Source organism: Miscanthus floridulus, chromosome 17, assembly GCF_019320115.1.
Source record: "Miscanthus floridulus cultivar M001 chromosome 17, ASM1932011v1, whole genome shotgun sequence".
Lineage (NCBI taxonomy): Eukaryota > Viridiplantae > Streptophyta > Magnoliopsida > Poales > Poaceae > Miscanthus > Miscanthus floridulus.
The window spans coordinates 103,887,805-103,915,665 of NC_089596.1; the positions used below are offsets into that span (position 1 = coordinate 103,887,805).

General features: G+C 45.2%; 1 protein-coding gene and 2 pseudogenes across 2 annotated transcripts; 2 read left to right on the top strand and 1 right to left on the bottom strand.

Moving 5' to 3' along the window:
• The first annotated feature begins 138 nt into the window (after positions 1-138).
• On the top strand, positions 139-7,863 carry LOC136514763 (F-box/LRR-repeat protein At5g02910-like; annotated as a pseudogene).
• Positions 7,864-9,413: 1,550 nt separating this feature from the next.
• Positions 9,414-23,659, bottom strand: LOC136516123 (uncharacterized; annotated as a pseudogene).
• A 394-nt stretch (positions 23,660-24,053) lies between these two features.
• Positions 24,054-27,235, top strand: LOC136516659 (uncharacterized). 2 transcript variants are annotated; one of them, XM_066510114.1, is made up of 9 exons: positions 24,054-24,200; positions 24,714-24,949; positions 25,046-25,091; positions 25,312-25,343; positions 25,433-25,472; positions 25,674-25,741; positions 26,399-26,443; positions 26,549-26,617; positions 26,808-27,235. In XM_066510114.1, the coding sequence occupies exons 1-9, from the start codon at positions 24,137-24,139 to the stop codon at positions 27,024-27,026; spliced, it is 819 nt and encodes a 272-aa protein (XP_066366211.1). In that variant the 5' UTR covers positions 24,054-24,136; the 3' UTR covers positions 27,027-27,235. The 2 variants fall into 2 exon arrangements, with proteins under 2 accessions (XP_066366211.1, XP_066366212.1); XM_066510115.1 differs by having other exon boundaries at positions 25,436-25,472.
• The last annotated feature ends 626 nt before the right edge of the window (positions 27,236-27,861 follow it).

Here is a 27,861-nt window from a genome sequence, read left to right on the forward strand (position 1 = left end):
CGATCGTACGGCCGATTGAGCAAGGGGATTTGGGATAGCGATTGATCTCGAACGGCTCGCTGATCAGGCTTCCTACAAGTGAGCGCTCGTCCTAATCCCCTAGTCACACACACACGCAACTGGGGAGCTCTCCGCTGCTCCCGTCTCTCAAAAGGTAGAACCCTAACCCTCGCTGGCCGCCGCCCACCGCCCGCAGCCATGGACAGCGACAGCGACGAAGGCGACTACACCACGTACGCGCAAGTGGAGCGGGGCTTCAACTCCATGGAGGGCCCATCCGCTCAAGAGCGCATCGACTGCATCGTCCCCTTCCTCGTGTCCCTCCTGCCCGCGCCCTACATCCCGGTCCCCGAGGTCGAGTCCGACTCCGGCGACGACCGCTTCTCGCTCACCTCCTCCGACTCTAAGTCCGGGTCGTCCGACGACCACGACGCGTTCCCATTCATGGCGACGCTGGGCGACGGCGAGGACTACATCGGCCACCTCCCAGACACGCTCCTGGCCGACATCATCCACCGCCTCCCCACCAAGGACACCGGCCGCACCATCGCGCTCTCCACGCACTGGCGCCGTGTGTGGGCCAGGACCCCGCTCCTCCTCGACGACGTGCACCTCCTCAGCGCTGAGAGGACCAACAATGTCCCCGTCGTGTGCACGCTCGCGCGCTGCGTGGCCGTGCACTCGGGCCCTGTCCGCGGCGTGCGCGTCACCCGCGTCTCCTTCTACGCGCACGAGTACACGCTCCGGCACTTGGTCGTGGACCTCACCGACAAGGACATCCAGGACCTCATCCTCGTCAACCGCCCATGGCCGCTCGACATGTCGCTCCCCGACGACATCCTCCGCTGTGCCTCCCTCGACCGTCTCTACCTCGGCGTATGGAAATTCCCCAAGATGACCGCTGTGCACCCGCATGTGTTCCCCGACCTCTGAGAGCTCGGCCTCTTCCACAGCATCGTCCGCAACAAAGAATTCGAGTCCCTGCTCGCACACTGCCCCAAGTTAGAATCGTTGGTGTGTACCTCTGTGTGTAACCGTGGATTCGGTAAGCCTCCTCGTCTTTCTCTGTTGCGACACAGCAGCAGCGTAGACGTCGGTGTCGTGGCATAGTAGGCATCTAGTGTAGAGACAGCTCTAGCTCTGTGTAGTCCTTGCGGACGCCGGTGCTCAGCGTGGCTGGTGAGGAGACGAGGTGGCGATCCAGTGGTGTTCCCGTGGCCTACAGAGGCGACGACGGTGGTGGGGCACCCCGTCGCTGGCAGCACGCTTTAGATCGGTTTAGGTTTACTGTAGGTGGGATGGCGGCTGCTTCGTTGAACCTTGTAGTGCGAGCCATGATCCCCACTTCTCTTTTATATGTGTTATGCGACAGAGGCCCACCAACCATATTAGGGTTGGGCTCCCCCGATCAGGGAGCAGAGACAAGGGCCTAATAGGCCGTTGGGCCTATTGGTGGAGATCAACTAACATTCTCCCCCTTGATCTTACTACCATCTTTCAATTTCATTTACTTTTGTTCATTCCATTACAGATTAGCGCATAGAGCATGTCTCATCGTCACGGTTTATTGCTGATAGACTTAACACTACAACACACTACTCTGTTCTAAAATAGATACTTATCTTTGGGCCTTCTTTTGTCTAGGAATTTTAGGCTTTCCCTTAAACCCATGCTAGCTACATGTTCTCTGAACACCATGTTCTCTGAACACCATGTTCTCTAAACATGTTGGGTGGTAAGCCTTTTGTAAGCGGATCCGTGAGCATCTTTTTTGTACTTATATGCTCAAGACTTATGACTTGATCCTGGACTTTATCTATCACAACATAATACTCTATGTTAATGTGTTTGGTAGCACCACTTGACTTATGTTGTGAGCATACTGTACTGCTAGATTATAATCGCAGTATAACTTAAGTGGTCTATAGATATCGTCAACCACCTTCAAACCGGGTATGAACTTCTTTAGTCAGTTCACCTGCCCATTGCCTCATAACATGTTATAAACTGTCATACATTGTGGATGATGTAATGACGGTTTGCTTTGAGCTTTTGCATGAAATAGCTCCCCTTTTCGAGAGTGAATACTATCCTGTCGTGGATTTTCTATCATCTCTCGCATAATCAGAATCTGAATTTCCCACTATGTGGAGTGAATTAGATCTTCTATACGTTATCATGAGGCCTTTCGTTCCTTGTAAATAACGTAAGACTTTCTTTATCAATTTCAGTGTTCTATTCTAGAATTGCTCTGGAATCTGACAAGTAAAACCCGGTAATAAATGCCAAGTCAGGGCGCGTACATACTTGAGCATGTTGCAAGCTTCCGACAACTAAAGCATATGGAACCACTTCCATCTGATTGAGCTCATATTGGTTCCTAGGGCATTGAAAATCCCCATATCTGTCGCCCTTGACTATAAGAGCAGGTGAGGGACTACATTTGTGCATACTGAATTTCTTTAAGATTCTTTCTATGTATGCCTTTTGTGACAGTCCTAATACCCCTTTACTTTTATCTCGGTGAATCTCGATCCCTAGAACAAACGAAGGTTCATCAAGATCTTTCATATCAAATTTTGAGGACAAAACTTCTTTGTTTTCAGTAGTAGACTGACATCACTACTAGCAAGTAAGATATCATCCACATACAGGACAAGGAAGATAAACTTCTCATTCTTAAACTTTGCATAGTACCACTATCTTGAAGTTTGTTTTAATCCATAAATGGATTTCTTTAGGCGGCATCTCGTTCAGTTTTTTTCCTTCCATGACAAAACTTTTCGGTTGTGCCATGTAAACATTTTTGTCTAAGTCCCCGTTGAGGAATGCCGTATTTACATCCATCTGATATAATTCTAAATCGTAATGTGCCACTAATGTCATTATGATTCTAAAGGAATCTTTATATGAGACTGGAGAAAAGGTCTTATTGTAATCAATTCATTCTCTTTGCATAAAGCATTTTGCCACAAGTCACGCTTTATATCTCTCTATATTCCCTTGAGAGTCAAGTTTTGTCTTGTAGACCCATTTACAGCCTACTGTTTTAGCTCCTTTAGGAATTATATCCAAATCCTAAACTTTATTGACATTCATTGATTTCATTTCATCTTCCATGGCCTCAAGCCACTTTGATGAATGATCACTTCTCACGGCTTCTTCAAATGAGGTGGGATCATCCTCCATTTGAAATTCCTTAGTGTTGTACACTTCATAATCAGCAGGAATAGCTAATTTTTTTAACTCTTTGAGACCTTCTAGGGGCCTTCACATTTGGCACATCTTCTGTTTGAGGCTGTTGTTGCTCCCCCTCATGTGTGGCAATAGGTTCTATATGATCCTGAAGAACAAGTTCCTAATTGTCATTCATTGTTGCCACAGGTGGGATAACAACAGGTGCTGGCACCACAGTATCTAGCACTATCGGTGCAGCTACAGCAGGTAGTGAGAAAAATGGCTCATGAATCATTAGAGTGGGCGCTTACGTCCGCTTCACTTCAAGGTCAATTTCTAGAGCTACCATGCTCCTCCTCATCAATTCGTCCTCTTGGAAGACAGCGTGTCTCGTTTCCACAAACTTTGTATGTCTCTCTAGACAGTGGAAAACGAAAACCTTTTGACTTTTCTAGGTAGCCAAACAAATGGCAACTTACTGTTTTAGGATCTAACTTCCCAATATTTGGGTTAAATACTTTAGCCTCGGCAGGGCTCCCCCACACACACTCAAGTGGTTTAGTGAGGGTACTCTTTCTGTCCACAACTCATACGGTGTTTTAGGCACCGACTTTCTTGATACTCTATTGAGAATATGAATGACGGTTTTAACGCATCCATTCACAGGCTCAACTGTAAGGTGGAGTAACTTATCATACTATGCACCATATCCATTCATTGTACGATTGCGTCTTTCAGCTACTCCATTCTACTGAGGTTCGCCCGGTATAGAATACTGGGCTACTTTGCCATTCTCCTGTAAGAACCCTGCATAAGGTCCAGGAACTTGGCCATATGGGGTATGCCGACCGTAGTACTCCCCCGTGGTCAGACCTGACTATCTTTAATCTTTAATATCTTAAATTTATCCAATGCTTCTGTTCTTTCTTTAATTGGATAAATATAGTCATAATAGGAGTAATTATTTGTGGATGTTCTGAATGAATTATTACCATCCACACTCTTTATAGGAAACTGACCACAGATATCTGTGTGAATAATCTATAAAATTTCTGTACTTCGTTTGCCATCTTTCTTACTTTTCTTTATATACTTTTCTTTTATGTATTCTCTACATTGTTTTAAATCTGATAGCTCTAATGAAGGAAGAATATCATTCTTAACTTATCTTTCTATTCTCCCCCTCAAAATATGGCCTAAACGACAGTGCCATAATTTCGACGACGCATCGTGAGCTCTCTTATGCCACCATTTCTAGAGTGACTCTCTATCACCAGCTGCTTTATCAGCTAGGTAGCATATGTCTTTGAAGAGCCAGTGAACTGACTCTTTATTCTATCGAGATATTCGATGATCGTGTCACACTCTGGGATTGAGCCCACAATTGCAGGCTCCCACTTCCTATGCTCATAGTCATAGGACATCTTTTGGGATTCAAAATCTCTCTCTTTAGTTGCCCAAGTGGCATCATTCTCGTTTGTCTCCCTCACCGGTGCCACATGATCAGTGGAACACGGTGAGGTGACTACCCAGTCCACCTTAGACAAGATGACAACCAGGTCAAAACTTTTCTTAGCATAAAAATAACACCATTTGCATGCTTTGATTCCAACATTGGTCAAAATTAAAACATACAACTATTCTTACACACTAATTCTACATCACCGTTGGGCAGAAATAGAATTAATGCATAAAGCATTAACTTTCACAACTGTTCTTACACACTAATTCTACATCACCGTTGGGCAGAAATAGAATTAATGCATAAATCATTAAAATTTACATATGTTCTTATACACTAATTCTACATCACCGTTGGACAGAAATAGAATTAATGCATAAATCATTAAAATTATGATATTGTTATTAACTACATTGGTCAGAAAATAACAACATCATAATCTATATCAAAACTCTTTTTCTCCAATTAAATACCACATTGGTTCAAAATAACTAGAGAATCAACTATTTCTTTAGCAGCGGAATAACTTTCTTTTTCTCCAATTAAATAACATGATGGTACAAATTAACTGGAGAATAAACAATTTCTCTTTAGCAGCGGAAAAATAATTCAATTTCTTGAATTTTACCCACTGGGAAAAATTACTTTTTCAATTTTCTTTTGATTCATTTTCTATTTTCCAGGGAATTAAACTTTTACTGGAAAAAGAAAAAAACAAAATTGACTCAAAAAGCGTACTGTTCTTCAGCCCAGCCAGTGAAAACGGCCCGGTCCACTTCCTTTTACCACACGCTGCCCGCACCTAGGCCGCAACCTGGGCTTGGGCCGGCGAACCCGCTTGGCCACACGCCCCGTCTGGGCCAAAACTGGCCCGCTCTATCTCAGCCATTCATCCAGCATTGGATGGCGACCCGCGCGTTTCGCTCGGTATAAAAACTGACGCCGCGGCCGATGCCTGAAAAACCCTAGCTCATTTGCTCCTTTGCTCTCTCTCTCTGTCGCCGCTCTCCTTCTTTCTCTCTCAGACGCAGCGAGGTACCGAGCAACGCAACGGTAGGAGTGAGCGAAGGCGGTGGAGCAAGGCGGCCATGGCGCCGTCGTCGGCCCCCTCGCCGGCACGCGTGCTCCCCAACGGGTGAGCACGCCGCCGTCGAGCGGCCTGGCCACGGCGCCCTCTTGGCCGAGCCCAGCGAGCAGCTACCCCCGGCTCGGCTCTTCTTCTCCCGTGCCGACGAAGGGCCACCCCGACGCACGACGAGGTAGGTCCATTCCTCTTTTCCCCCTTCTTCGATTTGGATTTCTCTTCTCTTATCCAAACCGACTGTGGGGAATTAGGGTTTGTTCTAGGGTTCAATCCGAATGGGAATCTAGGGTTCCTTTTCTTCTTCCCCTTCGGATTTGCTTTTGTATCTTCTTTCTTTTCTTTTCGCTTGTTCACTCGAAAAGGGGATCTAGGGTTAGGGTTCGATTGAACCCAATTCGTGTTTTCTTTTGGTTTGATTCGAGATCTTTGAGATTATCCCCTTCCCCTTCTTTTCTTTTGAATCTGCTTCTTTCTATGGATTCAACCGATTGGGGTACTAGGGTTAGGGTTTCGTGATTTGCACTTTTCTTTTGATTTCTTTTGTTTTAGGAATTCATCCGAATCGCTTCCCTTCTCCTTCTTCATGCAAGTTAGGGTTAGGGTTCGGTTTTGTGAGCTGAGGGCCCTTCCTCTTCACCCAGTTAGGGTTAGGCTTGGGGCACCTTTCTGTTCTTCTTTCCTTAGATCCAAACTGGATCTGTTCTATTCTTGTCATGCAACATCTTTTCTCCCACGTGGTGGCGGTGGTGACTGGGTTCCAGTGATGTACGCCACCCCCGGTCTCTTTTCCTCTTTGCTTTTACCCGGTTAGGGTTAGGGTTACACACTGGTAACCTGGCTTTGGTACCATTGTTAGAATCATTGGTGTGTACCTCTGTGTGTAACCATGGATTCGGTAAGCCTCCTCGCCTTTCTCTGTTGCGACGCAGCAGCAGCGTAGACGCCGGTGCCGTGGCATAGTAGGTGTCCAATGTAGAGACAGCTCTGGCTCTGTGTAGTCCTCGCAGATGCTGGTGCTCGGCGTGGCCGGTGAGGAGACGAGGTGGTGATCCAGTGGTGTTCCCGTGGCCTGCAGAGGCGACGGTGGTGGTGGGGCATCCCATCGCTGGCAGCACGCTTTAGATCGGTTTAGGTTTACTATAGGTGGGATGGCGGCTGCTCCATTGAACCTCATAGTGCGAGCCATGATCCCCACCTCTCTTTTATACATGCTGTGCGATAAGGGCTCACCAACCATATTAGGGTTGGACTCCCCCGATCAGGGAGCAAAGACAAGGGTCCAATAGACCATTGGGCCTATTGACAAAGATCAACTAACACCTCTCTCTCGTCATGTCGTACCATGAACTATCGCGTCTCCACTTAACCTCCAACAGCCTCAAGATCGCGGTGGAGTGGATGTCGTCCTTCGACGAGGTCATCATTGAAGACGCCCCAAGCCTCGAGCGTCTGCTCTTCCAGAGCATCCTTGAGAGGAGACCCGTCAAGATTGTTCGTGTGCCGAGGCTGGAGGTGCTCGGGGTCCTCGACCTCGACCTTCACAAGCTTGAGATCGGTGGCACTGTCATCAAGGCTGGGATGAAAGTGAGTGCTAGCAACATGGTACCAAGCTTGAAGATACTAGCCGTGAAGGTTCAGTTTGAGTGCAATAGGGAGGCCAAGATGCTGTCTACTTTGCTGAAATGCTTTCCTCGCTTGGAGACGCTTCACATCATGCCCACCCCATCCGAGACACCGGACAGCATACATGAACATGACTTGATGTTCTGGGTGCACCTGAGTCCTTGTGAGTGCCTCGAGTCGCATCTGGAGACTGTTATGCTCTATGGGTCCTTGGTGGAAGGTCATGGGGTTGGTTTTATCAGGTACATCATGAGACAGGGGAAGGCTCTCAAGACTCTCGGCTTTGTTTTTAGTGATGAGAAGGCGAGCGGCTTCAGAGAGAGAGCTGTTGGCAGAAGCGGTGAAATTGCTCTTTGTGCTGCCACCCCACGCTGGAGTTTCCAAGCTGCCATTGATTTATCACTGGATGATCCCTTTGGCATGGTGAGGGCTCAGGCATGAGGATGCTGGTACTAGTATGTCATTGTCACACATTTTGGAGGCGCGGTTTGCTGTGCTATACTATCATGGATTATACGATCGTATACGATCATGGATTATAAGCTGAAACAATATTTTTCTCTCACACCGAACCAGCCAAACCAGCAAGCAGTAAATAATTCACGATCGCTTACGACGAAACGAATAGGCTTTAGGTCTTGATCATGAATTATGTTTCGTGGTGATAAAAGCATGGGAAGAAACTTGCACATGAATGTCTTTTGGAATTATGTGCATGGTAAGGAAGTTGCACATGAAGGTCTGGAAACCAGTTTAAGTGTCTGCTTTGGGTTGCTTTGGGGAGGGATTAAGATTATGGGTTATGGATGTAGTCTCTTTTCCTGCATGTTAAGTTGGCCGTCATTTGTCTGTTATGGGTCTGTAATGTCTGGAACTAATACCTGTCATGGTCTGTTAAGTTGTCGTCTATTTGTCTGCATGTTGTGGCCCATTATTGTCTTTTAAGTACTTGTGCTCCTAGTGTGTGAAACTTACTACGTTTAATCATCAATCTGTTAAGTTCCCAGCTGTCAGTTTTGGGCTGTGAGGCGCACGCTTACATGATCATCAGAATGAGGCTTACTCTAAAACACAGTTACAACCAAAGAAGTACTAGAGCTAGAAGTAGCTTAATGTCAAGCAGTTTCTAACCGTGGGCATTCTGCTCAATCAGCACAATGCAAACCAGACTGGATTGTGGGCGTCTAGCATTTTTTCACCGGGAGGTCGAATGAAAATGCAACTCCAACATACAGATTGGATCGTGTTCCTCCAATTTTCAGTACACTGGAGCAATCATTTGGAACCAACTAGTAAATCAATTGAACACATGTTCTGTAATTAGAAAAGTTTGACTACTAACATTATATGGAATGTGGTGTGATTCTAACATTTCCAGCGGAGCACCCGCTCTAGTCCATTCACAACTATTTTTCATCCCCTCCATCAACTAGGGATGCACACAGACATCGCCAACAAAGATCTGGAATGCAGTAATTGTTAATCACTGTCAGTGGGCAATCGATGATATGCAGGGGCGGATCCAGGGCCCAGGCTACAGCCCGGGGCGAGTCCATGTAGCCCCTTTAACATATGCGGTGTTTAGCCTAAAAACTATGATCTTAATTAGACAAAAGGAGGTCTAGGAAGCCAGATCAGACTGTTTTGAATGTGAATCAGCAGCTCAGCTCAGGGTGCAGCCCCGTTCTGGATCCGCCCCTGATGATATGGATACATTCATACATCATCACAAGATTACAATATTATTATCTGTGTGTTGCATTAACTCATCAGCTGAAACAACAAGAGGAAATCAGACGATAAATCAATCAAACGCACGGTCTATAACTTGAAGTTCATGGGTTTGATCTGTGTATAGAATTTCTAGTGGAGGCGAGTTCTGCTCCATTTGATAGCAAAATTTCAACGTCACTTAGAACTACTACTAGATATTCTCTTGTGGTTTGAAGGCGACCCAGAATTCCCCCTAAAACAAAATAAAGACTGCCACAATTTACAGGACTTTGCATACCTAACAATTTGCAGAAAAGCTACTCCAACTACCAAGTGACCAAAAGCAGCCTAGAGTTACATTATCCTATCAATTGGCCTCAAGTCTGTTGGTAAATGATCATAGCTCCCTGAATCAGAATGTGCCTAGAACACGGGCCGCTTCCCATCATCTTGTGCCAAGTGTTCCTTGGTTGGTGCCAACATAATGCAGTTTGGATCAGCTCTTTGGTAACTGCATTTCATTGATATTCAATGTTTTGTCAGTACAACATTGCTAATCGAATAAAAAAAGGGCGTACCCAGTGCAGAGAGCTCCCGCTCTATGCGGGGACTAGGGGAGGGTGTCAATGGCAAGCCTTATCCTCGCCTGTGCAATGCGAGGAGACCGCGACTTAAACCCAGGAGGTCACAGGCAGTAAGACTCTACCGCTTGCACCAGGCCCGCCCTTCATTGCTAATCGAATAAACATAGAACAATATCAGGGATAAATACAGAACCTGGGTTGTCTCAGATCTTCTGTTCGAATGCCAAATCCAAATGATATTGTACCCTTTGAATGATCATTCACAGCTGTGAACAGAAAAGGAAATGAATGCTGCCAGTAATGACTAAGTTTGTTAAGTGAATAGTTGAAAGTTTGCAGCCACTCCACAGTTAGAATTACTTTTATGCTATATGTGGTTTTCCTACTTCACTGTAGTATCCAAAGCACAAATCTAAAAACTAGAACAAAACCATAGCTGTAGTACACCAAAATACAAATATAAGACTGGGTAAAAGTATAAGTAACTGATATTTTGTTACTGGAAGAGTAAATGAAGTTCATGTTGATAAAAAGTGGTTCAGTGCTGCTTGTTTAAAATTTTGTATGACTAAGGACTGGAACTTCAAGTCACTGCAAACTAATAGATAGTACAAACTAGGAAGACAGCCTAAATTCATCAAGCAAAACTGATAAAGAAACTACAAAGAGCCCCTCTATTGAGGCAGTAGTCATTCGTGGGTCTAGATGTAAATGACTTTTTCGTCTGTGCCAAAAATGAAGGATGCATAGACCTGAATACCTGTGACACTGAATGTAAAAGATGGTCTCCACCATGATTTGAGTGCCAGAACTACAGAAGACTTGGAGGGACCAAGCTTTCCCTGCAAATAAGATCAATGAGCATCAGTTGAGGTGGGAATGTATTTCATGTTCTCTTTAAAGACGAGACACGAAGGCATAAATGATAAGTGGAACTTAACCTTCAATAGGAAGTTCTTATTAGCTTGCCAACTTGCAGCTAACTGAAACAAAGAATTGCCATTCTCGGTCGGTTTATCTTTATCATTCCTGAAATAGTATGGAAATGGAGTCAGTCAGCTGTATTTATGTAAAGCAGAGTAACACACTATCTAAAGCTTACCTTGTAGTAAACTCAAGTCCCAAATCAATGTAGTTTGTAATTTCAACAACATCTTTATCTTCTGAAGGATTTTTCACCTGGTGTACGCAAGCAGCGTATACAATTAAAAACTTCAATTTCAAAACTTGGATGGCATAGCTCTAATACAATGAGTTCATACCCGACAATGTACACAACCAGGAAAAAATAAGCAAATATTAGGTCCCCCTAATAATGAGTTTGATGGGGGCTATAGACAATTTCTTGGTGGCACATATATTTGTAAAAGGAATAGTTTTCAATGGCATAGAACACCAACCAAGTATTTCATCAGGTTCACTTTGAGAAGTGGTAGCATCAAATTAATGTTCCCATAGATCTATCTGATGTTGTTTTCTTCAAGATATAAACTCACTTCATAGGTCTCTCCAATCAATCAATCTATTATTCCACGCAATCCTTATTGCTCTCATGGTATCACGAGCTTAGTTTTTTTCCCTTCCTTTCCTGCCTGTCGCCTTCCTTGCGTGCGCCCGCTGCCTCCCTGCCATGGCCGGTGCCACCCCCCCACCGCTTCCTCCGTTGCTGCTGTCATCGATCCTGACGCCGCTGCTGCCGAGTCCAAGGAGGAGCATGCCCGCGCGGCCGCGTAGGCCGACCCCGCCGCTGCCGCTACCTTCTAGTCCACGGAGACACGTGTCCGCGTGGCCGAGCAGGCCGCTACGGCTCGACTCGCCAAGGAGGAGTGAACCCGCGCGGCTCAGGCCGCTTGCGACGCCACCGCTGCTAGTGCGACTAACGCCGAGCGCGAAGCTACCGTCGCTCAGCAGGAGCGGGACGTAGCTGATGCGCAACTTCAGGCCGCCCTTGATCGTGCGGCTCAGGAGCACGCCACGTCCGCTCCGCCTCTGGAAGACGATGCTGCCCCTGACGATGCCGAGGATGCTGAGGATTTTGCCTCTGCCGACGGCGGCGATCCCCATCTTCGCGCCGCTCTGCTTCAGCACGAGGCCACGGCCCTCCTCAACCTGCACGCCCAGGCTGTGGCCATGCAGAACATCTGGCTGCTCGTCCCGCTTGTCCTCGACGTCACCTCCGCCTTCTATGTCCGCTGGCGTCAGTCGTTCCTCCTTGTCGTCGGGCGCTACTCCCTGGAGAGCCATGTCCTCTCCGATGCTGCCGCCCCCAACTCTTCGGATTGGGCGCGCATGGACTGCGTCGTGCAAACTTGGATCACCGGCACCATCATCGACGCCCTCGCCGAGGCCGTGATCGAGTTTGGAACCACCGCCCGCGCCTCCTGGCTCGCCATCGAGTCATAGTTCTGTGGCAATCGTGAAACTCGTGCTCTCCACCTCGACGCCGCCTTCCGCAACTTCAAGCAAGGCGACCTCAACATCATAGCGTACTGTCAAAAATTCAAGAGCATGGCAGACGCCCTCCGTGACCTCGGCGAGCCCATCAACGACACGACTCTTGTCCTCAATCTCCTACGCGGTCTCAATGGCCGTTTCGAAGCCATTGGGCTTCACCTTCACTGCGGACGTCCGTTTCCTACTTTTCTACAGGCCCACAATGATTTGCTCCTGGAGGAATTCACTATGGCGGAGTCTGCTCTGCCTCCTTCAGCTACGGCCCTGACTGCCACCTCCGGTAGCGCTCGGCCGCCCGCGTCCGTCACTCCACCAGCTGCTCCCCAGCAGCGGCTGCCAAACTAGCAGCAGCAGTTTGGGGGAGGCAAGCGCGCGCAGCGCGGCAAGCGTGGTGGGAGCGGGGGTAGCAACTCCAACAGCGCCTTCCCCAACGGCAGCGGCGCCCAGCAGCAGCAGCAATGGCCCAATCTTCATTAGCCATGGACCGGATCCATCAACATGTGGCCTGGACCTCGGCCCTTGACGCTACCACACCCACACGCACTTCTCGCTGGTGTACAGTAGGGGCCCGGTGGACCGCAGTAGCTCCCTGGAGCTCAGCAAGGCTAGGGCGTCAATCCTAGCGTCCAGCAGTGGGCACTTCCTCCAGCTGGTCTGTACAGCCTAGCCATCGCGCCACCCGGCTGGGACACTTCCAGCCTCGCCGCAAACTTTCAGACCATGTCGCTCCAGCAGCCTACATCGAGCAACTGGTACTTCGACTCTAGCGCCTCCAACCACATGACTTCAGACGCCGGTATAATCACCGTGCCTTCCCCTCCATATACTTCATCTCCATCCCATATTGTTGTCGGTAATGGGAACCTTCTTCCTATTACCTCCACTGGCGTGACATCTTTTCCACATAATCTTTGTCTTAATAATGTCCTTGTTTCACCTGGCCTTATTAAGAACCTTGTTTCAGTATGCCAGTTTACCTCTAACAACAATTGTTCTGTGGAGTTTGACCCTTTTGGCTGTTCTGTGAAGGATCTTCCCTCTTGAAGAGAGATCGCCAGGTGTGACAGCTTCGGTCCTCTCTATCCGCTGCAGCTCCCGAAGCCTGCGTCTGCTCTCCTCGCCACTACCAACCCTTCACTTTGGCACCAGCGTCTTGGTCATCCTGGCCATGAAGTTTTGTCTAAGCTAGCACAATCATCCGCTATTCCATGTAACAATAGTGCTAGCCAAACATTGTGTCATGCTTGCCAGTTGGGTCGTCATACTCGTTTACCCTTTCATGCGTCCTCTTCCAGAACCACTCATAATTTTTAGTTAATACATTATGATTTGTGGACATCACCTATACCTAGTGTTTCTGGTTGCAAGTATTATCTTGTCATACTTGATGATTTTTCGCATTATCTCTGGACTTTTCCGCTTTGGCTAAAGTCTGGCACTTTTCCTACCATGTCTAATTTCTTTGCCTATGTGGCTACGCAGTTTGGTGTCCCCATTTAGGGTATTCAATGCAATAATGGACGTAAGTTCGATAATCATACTTCCCACGCCTTCTTCCTCTCCCACGACGTCCAGCTCCGGATGTCCTGTCCTTATACCTCGCCTCAAAACGGTAAAGCTAAACACATTATTCGTACCATCAATAATGTTGTTCGCTCCCTCCTATTTCAGGCCAGTGTCCCCCAGCCTATTGGGTTGAGCCTCTTTCCACCGCAACCCTCCTCCTTAACATTCTTCCCACCAAGACACTCAACTTCTCCACCCCACACATGCTGCTCTACGGGTCTCCACCCTCTTATGACCACCTCCGTGTCTTCGGGTGTCGCTGCTACCCCAATCTATCCGCCACTACTCCCCACAAACTCGCACCTCGATCTTCCTTGTGTGTCTTTCTCAGGTATTCCCCTCATCACAAAGGCTACTGCTGCCTCGACCGGTCATCCAACCGGATCATCATCTCCCGGCATGTGGTCTTTGGTGAGGCATCCTTCCCGTTCTCTAAGGATCCTAGTCGTCCCTCACCCTAGGATTTTGAGTTTATGAGCTCCACTGACCCTGTGATGGCTCCCCCAATGCCGTCATTTTTTTACCTACAGGCACTCCCGGTGACTCCGCACAGCCACGTGCGGCCCTTCTTCCAGGGAGTAGCGCCCCTTGGGTCATTGCTGCTCCCTTGGACTCTGGTGGCCTGCCAACTAACTAGGTCTCGCCTGCAGCTACCTCGTCGTCACCAGCAGCCGACCTAGCTGCTCCTTCGATGGCTGGCAGCAGCTCCCCGTCGTGGCACCCAGCGACCGGCAGCACCTCCCCAGGTGCCCGATGGCCGGCTGCTCACCACCTCCAGTCGGTCGTGTCATGCCCACCCTGGCCAGACCGCCGCCTGGTTTTAGCGCTGGGCTGGCCTCATCTACCACCGACACCCACAGCCTCCTTCGCCCGATTTGGCTGTCCTAGCGTTGGTCCCTCCGGTTCGGCTGACGTACAGCTAACGTCCATGATCTGCTTCTACGCCGCTAGTCGCTCCACCTACTGCGTCTCCGGTCACTGCACCACCATCACCACCAGTTCCTCCTATTCGCCTCCCCGCCGGGGAGGTTCCCATTATCCCTGTGGCTAACCAGCATGCCATGTGGACACGTGGGAAGGCTGGTTTCTGACAACCGGTCACTCTTCAGGTGGTTTCCCTATCGCCTCTTTCACGGACTTATCGCGTCGCACTTGCTGATCCAAATTGGCGTGCCCCTATGCAGGACGAGTTTTCAGCACTGCTTTCCAACCACACTTGGGATGTTGTACCATGCCCATCTAGATCCAATGTGGTGACTGGCAAGTGGGTCTTCAAGCACAAATTCAAGGCAGATGGTTCTCTTGAGCGCTACAAGGCGCACTGGGTTCTTCGTGGCTTTACTTAGCGCCCTAGCATTGACTATGATGAAACTTCTAGCCCTGTTGTGAAGCCCGCTACCGTCTGAACAGTTCTGTCTCTCGCTGTTTCTCGCAAGTGGTCGGTACACCAGCTCAATGTGAAGAATGCTTTTCTTCATGGGCATCTCTCAGAGACAGTGTATTACGCTTAGCCTTCAGGTTTTGAGGACTCCTCTCACCCAGATTATGTGTGTCGTCTAAATCGCTCTCTGTATCACCACATGCATGGTACAGTCGTTTCGCTAGTTTTCTTCTTCAGTTGGGTTTTGTGGAAGCCAAGACAGATACATCACTCTTTGTATATTGTCGTGGCTCTGAGACTACTTATCTTCTGCTGTATGTGGATGATATTGTGCTGATAGCTTCTTCTCTAGACTTGCGTCATCGCATTATTGCAGCCCTACAACGTGAGTTTTCTATGAAGGATTTAGGCGAACTTCATCATTTTTTGGGCATGCAAGTTCAGCGCACTGCTTCTAGGTTATTCTCACAACACCAGTACAAGTTGGACATCTTGGAATGTGCTGGTATGGCTGATTGCAAGCCATGTGCCACTCCAGTTGATATCAACCCGAAGCTCTCTGCCGATGGTGATCCTATTTCTGATGCTACAAATTACCGCAGTCTTGTCGACACATTGCAGTATCTCACCTTCACACGGCCTGATATTGCTTATGCAGTACAACAGGTGTGTCTACACATGCACGACCCATGGGAACCTCATCTTGCAGCTCTGAAGCGGATTCTTCGCTATGTTCGTGGTACTTTGGACTTGGGCCTTCATATCCGTGCCTCCAGTCAGTCTGATCTTGTGGTCTACTCAGATGCAGATTGGGCTGGTTGTCCTGACACTCATAAGTCCACCTCGGGCTACGCTATGTTCCTCGCTGACAACTTGGTCACCTGGTCCTCCAAGCACCAGAACACTGTCTCCCGCTCCAATGCTGAAGCTGAGTACCGTGCTATAGCTAATGCGGTTGTAGAGGCTTCCTGGTTGCGCCAGCTATTGTCCGAGCTACATACACCTCTGCATCAAGCAACGTTGGTGTATTGTGACAACATCAGTACAGTTTACATGTCTTCCAACCCCATTCAGCATCAGCATACCAAGCATATTGAGATCGATCTTCACTTCGTCCGAGAACGAGTGGCTCTTGGTGCTGTCCGCGTTCTTCACGTCCCGACGACGTCCTAGTTCGCCAACATCTTCACCAAAGGCTTTGCCTTCTTCTGTCTTCACAGAGTTTCGGTCCAGTCTCAACGTTCGCAAACACGGTGCTGTGACTGCGGGAGGGTGTTAGACTGTAAATGTATATATGCGTGTGTATATGGGTCTGGGCCTTGGTATAGCCGGCCGGTCCTCTATTTGGTTAGAGAGATATGAGGAGATCTCGGTTTGGTCCTGTTTCTATAAACCACGAGATCTCCTCTCCCCTATATGTATATATATGTATGTAGGTCTCTCCAATCAATCAATCTATTATTCCACGCAATCCTTATTGCTTTCACCTACTTCCTACTAGTGCATGTTGTCTAAGCTATGTAATTCCTATTGTTCGGCTGTTGCCGGCGTTACCAACTCTAGACAATCACCAAGGGATAGGTTTTGTGTTTTGTATGAACTTATAAATTTTCCTCCATATCACATGACTCAAAGTAATATCTATAACTGATAAATATTGATCAAACCTAACATAATAATGACACAGTACAAAACACCGTGTACTTGGCTTGCGCGATCGTCATGCCTTTTCGAATGAAATAAACTCTCACCACAGGTTTGATCGAAAAAAGATTGACACTATGAATCTCTAACTCTGATTAAATTAATATCATATCTCAAAGATAGATACTTCCACGGTTCCACCTTTTCTTCCTGAATTTGAGCTGGAGCTACACTATGATGCCAAAAGAGAAGTAACTCTTTGCAAAGACAAAATGAAAGAGAACCGTCCTTACCCCTCTTCGAACAACCAAGTGTTGATAGAATGACATTGTCAACAGCAGATCAATGAAAATAAATTGTTATAGGAGAATTGCAAATTAGACTCAAAGATTGCGCATAGGCGACACTGGTTACATATGGAAATGTACTCTATCTAACACTGTCATGGACTATTTAACTTGTTTAAATGTTTTACTTCACAAGTGCCTATTCATTGTTCTCTACTCAAAAGAAAGGAAAACATATGCACCAGAATTGTTATTTCATGGCATTGTTTAATGTGACTAGTATTATAGAATTATATTATAACCCATATCTTAATTCATGCACCATCAATCAAAAGGTCCTGGCAATTGCAAGCTACTCCCTCCATTCCAAACTATAAGACATTTTTCCTTTTCTAGATTCATAGTTTTTGCAATGCACTTAGTCATACAATATGTCTAGATGCATAACAAAAATAATGTATCTAGAAAAGCTAGAACTTCTTATAATTTGAAATGGAGGGAGTAATAAACTGGGGGGAGTATTTTGATTGTAAATGATGTGCAATTAGACGATACCTGTTTACTTCTAGCAAGCTCAAGGGTAAAAGTGGATAAAGGGCTGAGTGGGCTAGTTGAACCAACACTGTAACTAATTGCACCATTCCAATTCTCCAGATCTGTAAACGGGCATAGTATGTTTGTTTCCACCTATTAAAGATTGGATAGAATTGAACATTAGCAAAAAAAAAGAGGCTCACAGTTGACTTGTAAATATATTTTGACTAAGTGATGGTCAAAGTTTACAATGTGTGACTTGTTTTGAGTGATAACGCGCCCTAAATTTTGAAATGGAGGAAGTAACACTTAAGGCTCTGTTCATTTTTATGTTGTAATTAGCTGAGAACATCTTTAACTTTCTGCAGCTATAATAGCAAATTCCTACTAGATTAGTTCGAGAGTTCACAGAACATCAACCACAAATTGGTCCATAGTGATTACAAAATATGCATATGCAAAGCGTCAAAATGAAGTTTTAACAGAAAGTAGAAACCAAATCCAGCTACACAAAAAACCTTCAAAAACATAAGTACAAGAAAATACAAAAAGCTTCTCAAGATAGCTAACCAACTAGCGCTAGAACTATTTCATTTCTCTTACTTCAATTAAAACCCAAAACTACCATGGAATTTTATAATCCTCCATTCCACTCTCTAGTAACCAAAAAAAAACTAGACCAACCTAGGATTTGCATTAATAAGAAAATGGGCACCCAAATTCACCTCGACAAGGACTTAAACCTAGGAGGTTTGGGCATACCGCGAACTTCCTACCTCCACACTCCAATTGATTCAATTTAAATGGTGTCCCATCTAAATCTTCAAGCTAGGAGATGGGGCTATTGAGGCTTATGCCGCTATGCGTGAACCCCTTGGAACACCTTTAGGACTTATGGAAGCACCGAAATGCTTGTCTTTTTAAAGGTGCTAGGCCTAGCATAGAGGTGCTGCTTCAATCTATGGCCAACGAGAGTAATCTGTGGTGCATGGTAGAAGTCTCGACATTACATGAGTTCCTTGTTAGGTCGCTGGTCATGGATCCCTAGGTCCTTAGTATTTTGAGGTTGTTGGTAGTGTTTTCTTAGTTTATTTTCTAGAGTGTCGTTTTCGTTAAACCCCGTGGGGGTGCCTAGGAGGGGGTTTCTTACTTCCCTCCCTTTTATATATATTTATTTATTCTTCTTCTTAAAGAAATGGTATACGGCTCCCCTGCATAGATCGAGAAAAAAAATCTCAAGCTCTAGCTCAACTAATTGTTTTCATTCAATCTTCTATTAATCTTTATTAGCTTCTGAATTAATGGCTGATAACTCAGCATCCATTTGTTCACGAACTTTTGTTGGTGATAAAAAGGTTCCTACATTGATAATGGATTAAAAAGAATGCTCCAGCATGAGGATAATATTCCGTCACAGCTCACATCCAGTTTGTTTTATTCAATCTTAAATTACTCTATTATAGCATCAGCTCTTTACGGCTGGTTAACTACTTTGCATTGAGAAAGTTTTTCAGTTCACATAAAGATTCTTACAATAGTAAGAAACTCAGAAGAATGATATAGCCGTAGTGCATATATGTTTTTATTTTATTTTAGAAAAAAAAAGAGCTCAGACGCTCATGTATAATAACCTGAAAATTCAAGGGGACTAAGAACACAACTATTGTGACAAGTTAACACTCACTAAGTGGCTTGTATTGTTCCCTTTTCTCCCAACCAACCATGCTCCAGAGAGCACTTCTCCGGATACTGCAAAAGGAAGTAGCATCAGCGTGACAAGCTAATACTGGATAAGATTTTTTTTCTCAAAAAATACTGGATACGATATATGATTACAAAATAAAGTAAACCCATTAAATCGTCTTAAAATTTCAGAGAGCACAAACTTGGTTAATTATTCAATCACAATTCGAATAAAATGCATGATAAATGTATAAATAGATGCATACAATGAAATGGCACAAAAGACGCCCCAAGTGATAAATTCTTTCAACCATATCTTAAGCCCACAACCCCAGAATCTTCTGAACACGCCCTGCTGAAAGCTCTAGTTTGGTTTTGGTGAATTGATGAAACCCTAAGAGCTAACCTAGTTTATCAAAGTGATTTTGAGATATGTGACACTACTCCAAGTAATGAAACAATTGTGAAGATCATGATGATGGCGATGCCATGGTGATGATCAAGCGTTTGGACTTAAAAAGAAGAAAGAGAAAAACAAAAGGCTCAAGATAAATGTATAAATGGTAGGAGCCATTTTGTTTTAGTGATCGAGACACTTAGTGAGTATGATCACATTTAGGATCGATAGCCGTACTATTAAGAAGGGTGAAACTCGTATCGAAATGCGGTTATCAAAGTACCACTAGATGCTCCAACTCATTGCATATGCATTTAGGATCTAGTGGAGTGCTAACACCCTTGAAAATGTTTGTGAAAATATGCTAACACATGTGCACAAGGTGATACACTTGGTGGTTGGCACATTTGAGCAAGGGTAAGAAACTTCACCGGCGGAGTGTCCGAACAGTCCGACGGTGCCACCGGCGCCCTATACAGAAAAGACAGAGGTCACTGTAAGTGACCGGGCGCTGGTCTCAAAAGGACCGGCGCGTCCAGTCAGTAGAAGCAGTGAAGACGCTGTCGTCGGTCTCTGACCGGATGCTAGGTCACTTGGTGACCGGACGCTAAAGGGGTGCGTCCGGTCCTGCTGACGTGGTAGAGCATAGGGGAGACGCCGAGTGATCGGACGCTGGGTGAGTCCGGTCGAGCATGATCGGACGTGTTCGGTCATGAAAAATCATTTCTAGATGCTTACTGGAAACGACCGGACGCTGAGGTCCAGCGTCCGGTCACTTCACAGCAGCGCCTCTAGTCTTCACTTAACTGTTGAGATCGGGCGATCAACATTTGAAGAGAGAGGACACGTGGCACGCATCGCGGGACCGGACGTTGAGGTCCAGTGTCCGGTCAATATGACCGGAGCGTCTGGTCACCCCATGTTGTGCCCAGTGAAAGGGTACATCGGCTCTATTTCATGGGGGCTTTTCTTTAAGCCCCTTGGCCGGCTCAAGCTCATTCTCTTAGCTATTTGCATTAACATAGCAACCTTGTGAGCTTAGCCAAAGCCCTTCCACTTATCTCCATCATTGATTCATCATCTTTGTGAGATTAGGAGAGAATCTAAGTGCATTGCTTGAGTGTTTGCATCTAGAGGCACTTGGTGTTTGTGTTTCGCTGCGGAATTCGCTTGTTACTCTTGGTGGTTGCCGCCACCTAGACGGCTTGGAGCAGCGAGGATCGTCGAGCGGAGGTTGGTGATTATCTCCGGCTCCGATCGTGGTGATTGTGAGGGGTTCTTGACCTTTCCCCGGCGGAGAGCCAAAAGGTACTCTAGTAGATTGCTCGTGGCTTATGTGATCCTCATCTTGTGTTAGTTGTGCGGCACCCTATTGAGGGTTTGGCGTGTGATGCCAATTAGCGCGTGAACCTCCAAGTGAGTGAATCGCCACAACGAGAAGTAGCTTGCCGGCAAGCAAGTGAACCTCGGTAAAAAAATTATTGTGTTCATCATTTGATTCCGAGGTGATTGGTTTTCATTGTTAGTTATTCTTGTGATTGATTGGCTCCTTCCTCGATACGGCGGTATAACCTTCTTGCTCACTCTTATTACATTACCGCAAACTAGTTGTCAAACTCTTTAGTGTAGCTAGTTGTGAGAGCTCTTTAGTTTGGTTAGTGTGACTCTTTAGTTAGCTTTTGAGAGCACACTAACTTAGTGTAGTGCCATAGCTATTGTGTGGTTAGAGACAATAGAAACTAAAATTGTGGTAGGTGGCTTGCATTTTTAGTAGGCTAGCGCAACACTTGCTTCGTCTCATAATTGTCTAACCGGTTTGTTAAGTGTTGTTGTAGAAATTTTTATTAGGCTATTCACCCCCTCTGGCCACTAGGACCTTTCACCTGTAAAAAGATGAACATAACTCCCTCAATCTGATTATTTGTAAAAGTCTAACAAAAAGATATGCATACAAACTAATAGAAAGCGTATGATTTGCATATGTAAACAGATATAGCCTACCTGTTTCCCATTGGTAAAGGTAATGTTCCAAATGCGCCAATACCATACTGAGGATAGTACGCAGATGACCGAAGCTGCCACATACTGCATAACAAGGAGATCAGCCGAAACAGCATTGTTGATACGATTTCCATAATAAAAAATATATATGTTTGAGAAATGATATAGCTCAAGCAAGAAAAAACATACGTTGAAGTGGACACTAGAAGGTCCACAAAGGTACGGGGATCGTCTGATTCTCTAAAAAGGGTTCCAGAGAAGTGTTAGAGTATAACATTTGCGTACATATATAGAGTACTACAAAATATGGAATACACACTTTTGCCAGTGGAATACAGCATCCCCCTTTACTACCGTTCCACATTTTTTGTCAGCTGCAGCAGACACCTAGTAAAATTAAGGTTTCCAAACAGTTCTTTTGAAGTTAACCATTAGAAGCAATAAATAGGATGGAATAAATCCTCCTAGTACTCAAATTTTAGCTACTGTGACCATAATACAAAAAGTACAGGAAGTGAAATAATGATTACTTGAAAGAAAGGCGCTTGAAAAGGGGTAAGGGACGATAGATACAGAAACAACAATAATAAGGAACAGTTGGCAATCCACTGAACGCCAAATCCATCAAACATTGACAGGAAGGAACCACAAAATTGAGGGGGAAAAGCTGAAGGCCGCGTTTAGTTCATCCGCCGATTCGGCGCCGCCCAAAAAACAGGCGCACTGTAGTTACAGTACTATTTTGTTTTTATTTGGTAATAATTGTCCCATCGTTAACTAATTAGGCTCAAAACGTTCGTCTCGTAGAGTACAACCAAACTGTGTAATTAGTTTTTGATTTTATCAACATTTAGTACTCCATGCATGTACCACAAATTTAATGTGATGGGAAATCTTCTTTTTATATAGTGCCAAATTCTGAAAATGGAGAACTAAACAAGGCCGAAGTAACAAAAACAGAACCCTTGAAAGGATACAGTAGCAATCAAATCAACATTGGGTTCTTCTAATGCCTTCAGCATGATCCGTGATGTCATATTCCCAGCTTGATTGAAGTAGTCATCGAAAAGATTTTGCAGCGACAGCTTTCCAAACATTAATTCGTATGCCGGCACTGACATCCTGCACATTTAGAAACCCACAAAAAGGAGAGATCACAGTTCACAGGCTTGCACATTAATTGCAGAGCTATCAAATCCTACCAAGGCCTTGTTTAGATTGAAGAAAATTTCAACCCGATGAATAATAGCACTTTCGTCTTATTTGATAAATATTATCCAATCGTGGACCAACTAAGCTCAAAAGATTCATCTCGTGATTTTCAACTAAACTGTGCAATTAGTTATTTTTTTTACCTACATTTAATGCTCCATGCAAACGTTCAAAAATTGATGTAATGAAGAGAGAATGAAAAAACTTGAAACTTTGAAGGGAACTAAACAAGACGCAAGATTACTACTAAAACTACAACTAGTCCTAGGACATAGAGAGGGTCTCAAATCTCGTGAGAAAAGGAGACTTCGTCTGCGATTCACATAGATGTTCCACAGTGCCAGAATCTAAAAGTTCAACTCTTCAGCCACAACCAACTATTGTTGGATATCCTACACTTCACGTCTTGGCTCTCGTTTAGATTGCGAAAAAATTTCAATCCGATAAATAATAGCACTTTCGTTTTATTTGACAAATATTGTCCAATCGTGGATCAACTAGGCTCAGAAGATTCATCTCGTAATTTCGAACTAAACTGTGCAATTAGTTATTTTTTTATCTACATTTAATACTCCATGCAAGCGGCTAAAAATTGATGTGATGGAGAGAGAGTGAAAAAACTTGGAATTTAGATGGCATCTGAACAAGGCCGGTTTCCACAATCTACGAGTGAATGATGAAATGCGATTCCTTGGACATTGTGAATTGATCAAGCACAGTAGCTAGCAGAGTATAAGCTAAGAGCGTTGCGCGGTCGACCTTGTGCGCGCGGCGATGGGAGGATAGTCGAAGAGCGGCGGCACAAGCACCCCCCGCTCCTTCGGCGGCGGCGGCGGTGGCGCAGTCGCTCTCCACATCTCGGCCTCGGCTTGCGCACGCGACGGTGGAGCTGCGGCCTCTTCCCTTGGTGTCCGGGCCTGTGTTCCGTGTTCGAACTCGTGGGTTTCTGATCAGGATACTAGGAGGGTTTATGGAGGTTCTCATTTTCTTCTTCTTGGGAGAGGGTTCAAGCTTAGCGAACGGCAAAAGCTGCAAGTGCAAGCTAATCACGGTCTGGCCCTCATCAGAAAACAAAAAAGTTGATCACGGAACTGGGCCTGAACCAAAACAGTAAGATCGTATAGCCCATACAATCTGAAGGCCCGTACAAAACAGCCCAGCATTATTTTAGAACAAAAAGGCCAACACGGCCCATTTGGCTAGATGACTTGCCTGGGCCCTGACCGCTAATTGAGCAGGCGTTCTCGTCTTCCTACTTGCGTCCTCCGGTGTCTTATCCCCACACGCCGCTTGCCGCCCGGAGCAGGACTGTTGGAGATCCACAGAGGGCAGTGATGGCGGAATTGTCGACGTCTTCGGATGGATTGGTGGCCGAAGAAGCGAGGCAGCAGGAACCAGGTTCGATTTGGCAAGGGTTTCTCCTGTCCTCTTCAGATTGTGTATGCAGTTGCTTGTGATGCTATAGCTAGGGTTCCATCACCTTGCCTGCTCGAAGGGTTAGTGGTTCCTATCGCCCAAAATTCACCTGATCCAACTTCGTGCGTTCATACTGTTTGCTGATATGTACTACACCACATCCCAGAGATGTATTCACTTCCAATTTTGAAGGCCTGTACCGACGAGGCTTAAGTCCTCCAGATCAGCTAACCTGTCCGGTTGAGTGAGTACTGTTTGTGTGGATCTCCATCGTGCCTTTTGTGAATTTTATGTTCAACTTCAGTAGTATCGTTAAATTATAGCCTTATTGAGCCCTTATGCTTAAAAGGGGTGAGGGGGGAGTAATATTGCAGCCTTTATGAATAGTTGAATACACCAGTGGAGTATCAAGCATGAAGCACATTTCCTCTGTTCCTGTTTATATAGTGTGATGCCTGTATATGGAAGTCAAACTGTTTGCTGGACTGCATACAGGCCAAGGGAGCTCTGAAGGTAGTCATGGTTTGCAAGACACAAAGGAGCAGGAAATAAGAAAGGGGAAGGCGGCTCTTGTTTCCACTGAACTGCTGAGGGAGGATCTGGTTCAGAGTGCTGTTAGTTTTCTGAAACACCCGAAAGTAGTAGCCTGTTCGGATGGACAGAGTCGACCTTTCCTTGAAAATAAAGGACTCACTATGGATGAAATAGATGAAGCGTTTCGTCGTTTACAAGTAAGAATTGTTTGCTTAATTTCTGCTTAAGTTTGATTCCTTCCCTGGTCATTCTGATTTATTTTACTTTTTAACTCTTTTTGTGGGGGGTTTAAGAGCCCATCATCGAATTCTGTGAGCTCAAATATGTGCACATCTCAAGGTATGGCAGAGAGACTCCATTTACTAAGTTAGCTTTTTATATGATATTTTAGTTCTATATGTTTGTGGATCATATAATGATGTTTCATTGTTTATGTGTGTTTTCCTATGTAAATGATGGTGATTCCATATGAAATTCCCCATTCAGACCTAAATGGCTTCGTCATGATAAATCTAGCTTAGTAACTTCATTGCCTTATCTGTTGCCTGCATTTTGTCAGGGGTGTCTGATCATTCGTGCAGGATTACTGAGGTCAGCACAAACTACCAATAATAGTATCGGCCAGGCATGACTGGTATTATGCTGCAAATTTTAAGCTACCACCATTTTCTTTGCTGCAGCAGGAGAGTAAAGTTGACAAAAAGTGTATGGATGATTCAGGTTTGCCAATGCATCCCATTTAAGGTAAGTCTTGACTATTTTCCCTGATTCCTTTTGTTCTAACGTTCCTACTCCCTCTATCCCAAATTGTAAGTCATTTTGGCTTTCCTTTAGGTACATAGCTTTTGCTATGCACCTAATTGTATCTGCAAAAGCCAAAAAGACTTACAATTTGAAACAGAGGGAGTACTTCTTTTATAGAGAGGGTGGAACCTGAAGCTGAACCTGTGGCCCCCGTGGTACCTCGTCATCCAAAATCATATATGGAGGTCAGTTACCTATCTAAAACGGTATCTAAAACGGGAGTAAAATGGCTGCAAGAATCCTTACGCTGCTGCAGACTACTGCATACGTGATATCTGAAGATGTCTGTGAAGTGTTCTTTCTTATACAGCTTCATCTCAATGTAATTAAATTGACTTCAGAAAGTATAACTGTCCATTGCTGCATGGTACGTGATTTTAGTAGTCCTGTTTAGCATGATGTTGGTTCTCAAAGATTAACTTACCTGAAACTGGACTTAGATATTAATGATGGACTGATAGATTAAAAATGAAGTTTCATTATTAGATCTAGCCAGTTGCAATATCAATGCTCTTTGAACATGCATCAATGAGGGGTTGCTTCCTTCTTCTAGTGATGCATCATACACTAGGACATGGGATGGTGGGTGAGAAGTTCACTCATATGCGCTGAGGATATTCAAGCATGCTTGTTTCAGTTAGCTGTTGCATCATGAGAATTCTGCTATCCACTTCATCTTATCATGCATTGCCCCCCTTGTTAAGCTACCAGGAGTATACAAAGTCTGAAATTTTTGTATATGTGATTTTGTCTTCCAAATACAAGAAGTTTTTGCATATATATGATTTCCAAGTTCATATTGAACCAAAAAAAATGTCTTTTGAATGTATTTGACCTGGCAGATCATGGAAATGATACAAAGGGGTGAGCAGCCAGATGATATACAGGTATGTCTTGATTTGTAGTTATCTTCCTATAGTGCTGTTACATGTTAACTCTGTAACTCAGTGGTTTTGTTGTTCATAAACCCTTTTATTTCTGTTGTGATATAGGATATTAATGATGACCCTCCAAATCCTGACCAACCAATCTCAGAACCTCGTATGGCACCAAAACCAAAGGTTTGTGCAATTGTGCTCGAAAACTGACTGCCTAACCACACCTTTCTTAACATAGATTTGTTTCTTGCATAGTCATGAATCATGATTGCTGGGGAAGTAGCATATATGCTGCTTGATTCAGATTATCTCTTGATACCAGTTTGACTTTTTTAACAGCAGTTAGCTCACATTTAATTTCCTGGTGAAACAGCCATGGGAAAAGCAAGGTCAAGGAAGTTTGGTTTGGGATTTGAAATCACCACAAAGGGAACCCGACGTGTTGAGATCAGAAGTTCAGCACGATGGCACCAATAGGGCAGCAGAATCGGTCGATGGCTCCAACCAGGGAGACTCATTGCTGCAAGCAGAAGTAGCTGCTGGTTCTGAATCTCCTGCAACTCCGAATGAAGCTGCTTCTTCGCCAGAGTAACCAAGAAAACAAATGACGATGTGATCAAACGTTATAGAAAAGAAAGGTCGTCTCGGCCTACATATATCTCTGGCTAAAGAGGCTCATTACCACAACACTGTTCTGAATTCTGATGCCCTCTGAGGTTTTTGAGTTTACAATAAATGTATCCGTGAATCCGTCACTTGATAATCTTTTTAGCTGCTCGGAATCAAAAGAGCATTTACAAACCTTTGTCCCACTCTCTTTCTGGTGGACAGTCTGTACTTGACTCATTGACTGTCGTTCAAATGCGAAGAAGTGTATTCATACATGGAAAAGCCTGAACCAGCACTCCTGCACTGTCTCATATGCCTGCTTGGCCGCGAGTTGAAAAAGCAATGTTTTCTTTTCTTTTTATTTGAAGAATTATAAGCAATTTCTTTTGTTTTATTCAAAAAATTACAAGCAACGTTTGCTTTGGCCAGAATCCAGCAGTTTGCTCGCTGCAGCTTTTTCGGCTGTTTGTACAGTGATTTGTGAGAAAAAATCCTGCATCCGCAGACAAGCAAGGTACAGGCTGTCCTCAGGTCCAGTGTGAACCCGCTGGTGCAGGTGCAGGCACAGGCAGGGTGTGAGCCGAAGTCTCCCCGCATGCACGTGTGTAATGCTAATGCATGGAATTTTTCTTTATTTTTAACACTATTTTCAAATCTAACACATCTTAACTTCTTTTTTAAAACTAACCCTTTTGGCCGCACCATGCATGATGGCGAGACAAAACCACACTACCGCGCCATGCATGGCGGCCCGACAAGCCTGCCACGTGGCAGTCAGCCCAGCGCTGACTCGCTGATGTGACGTTACTTAGAAAAAA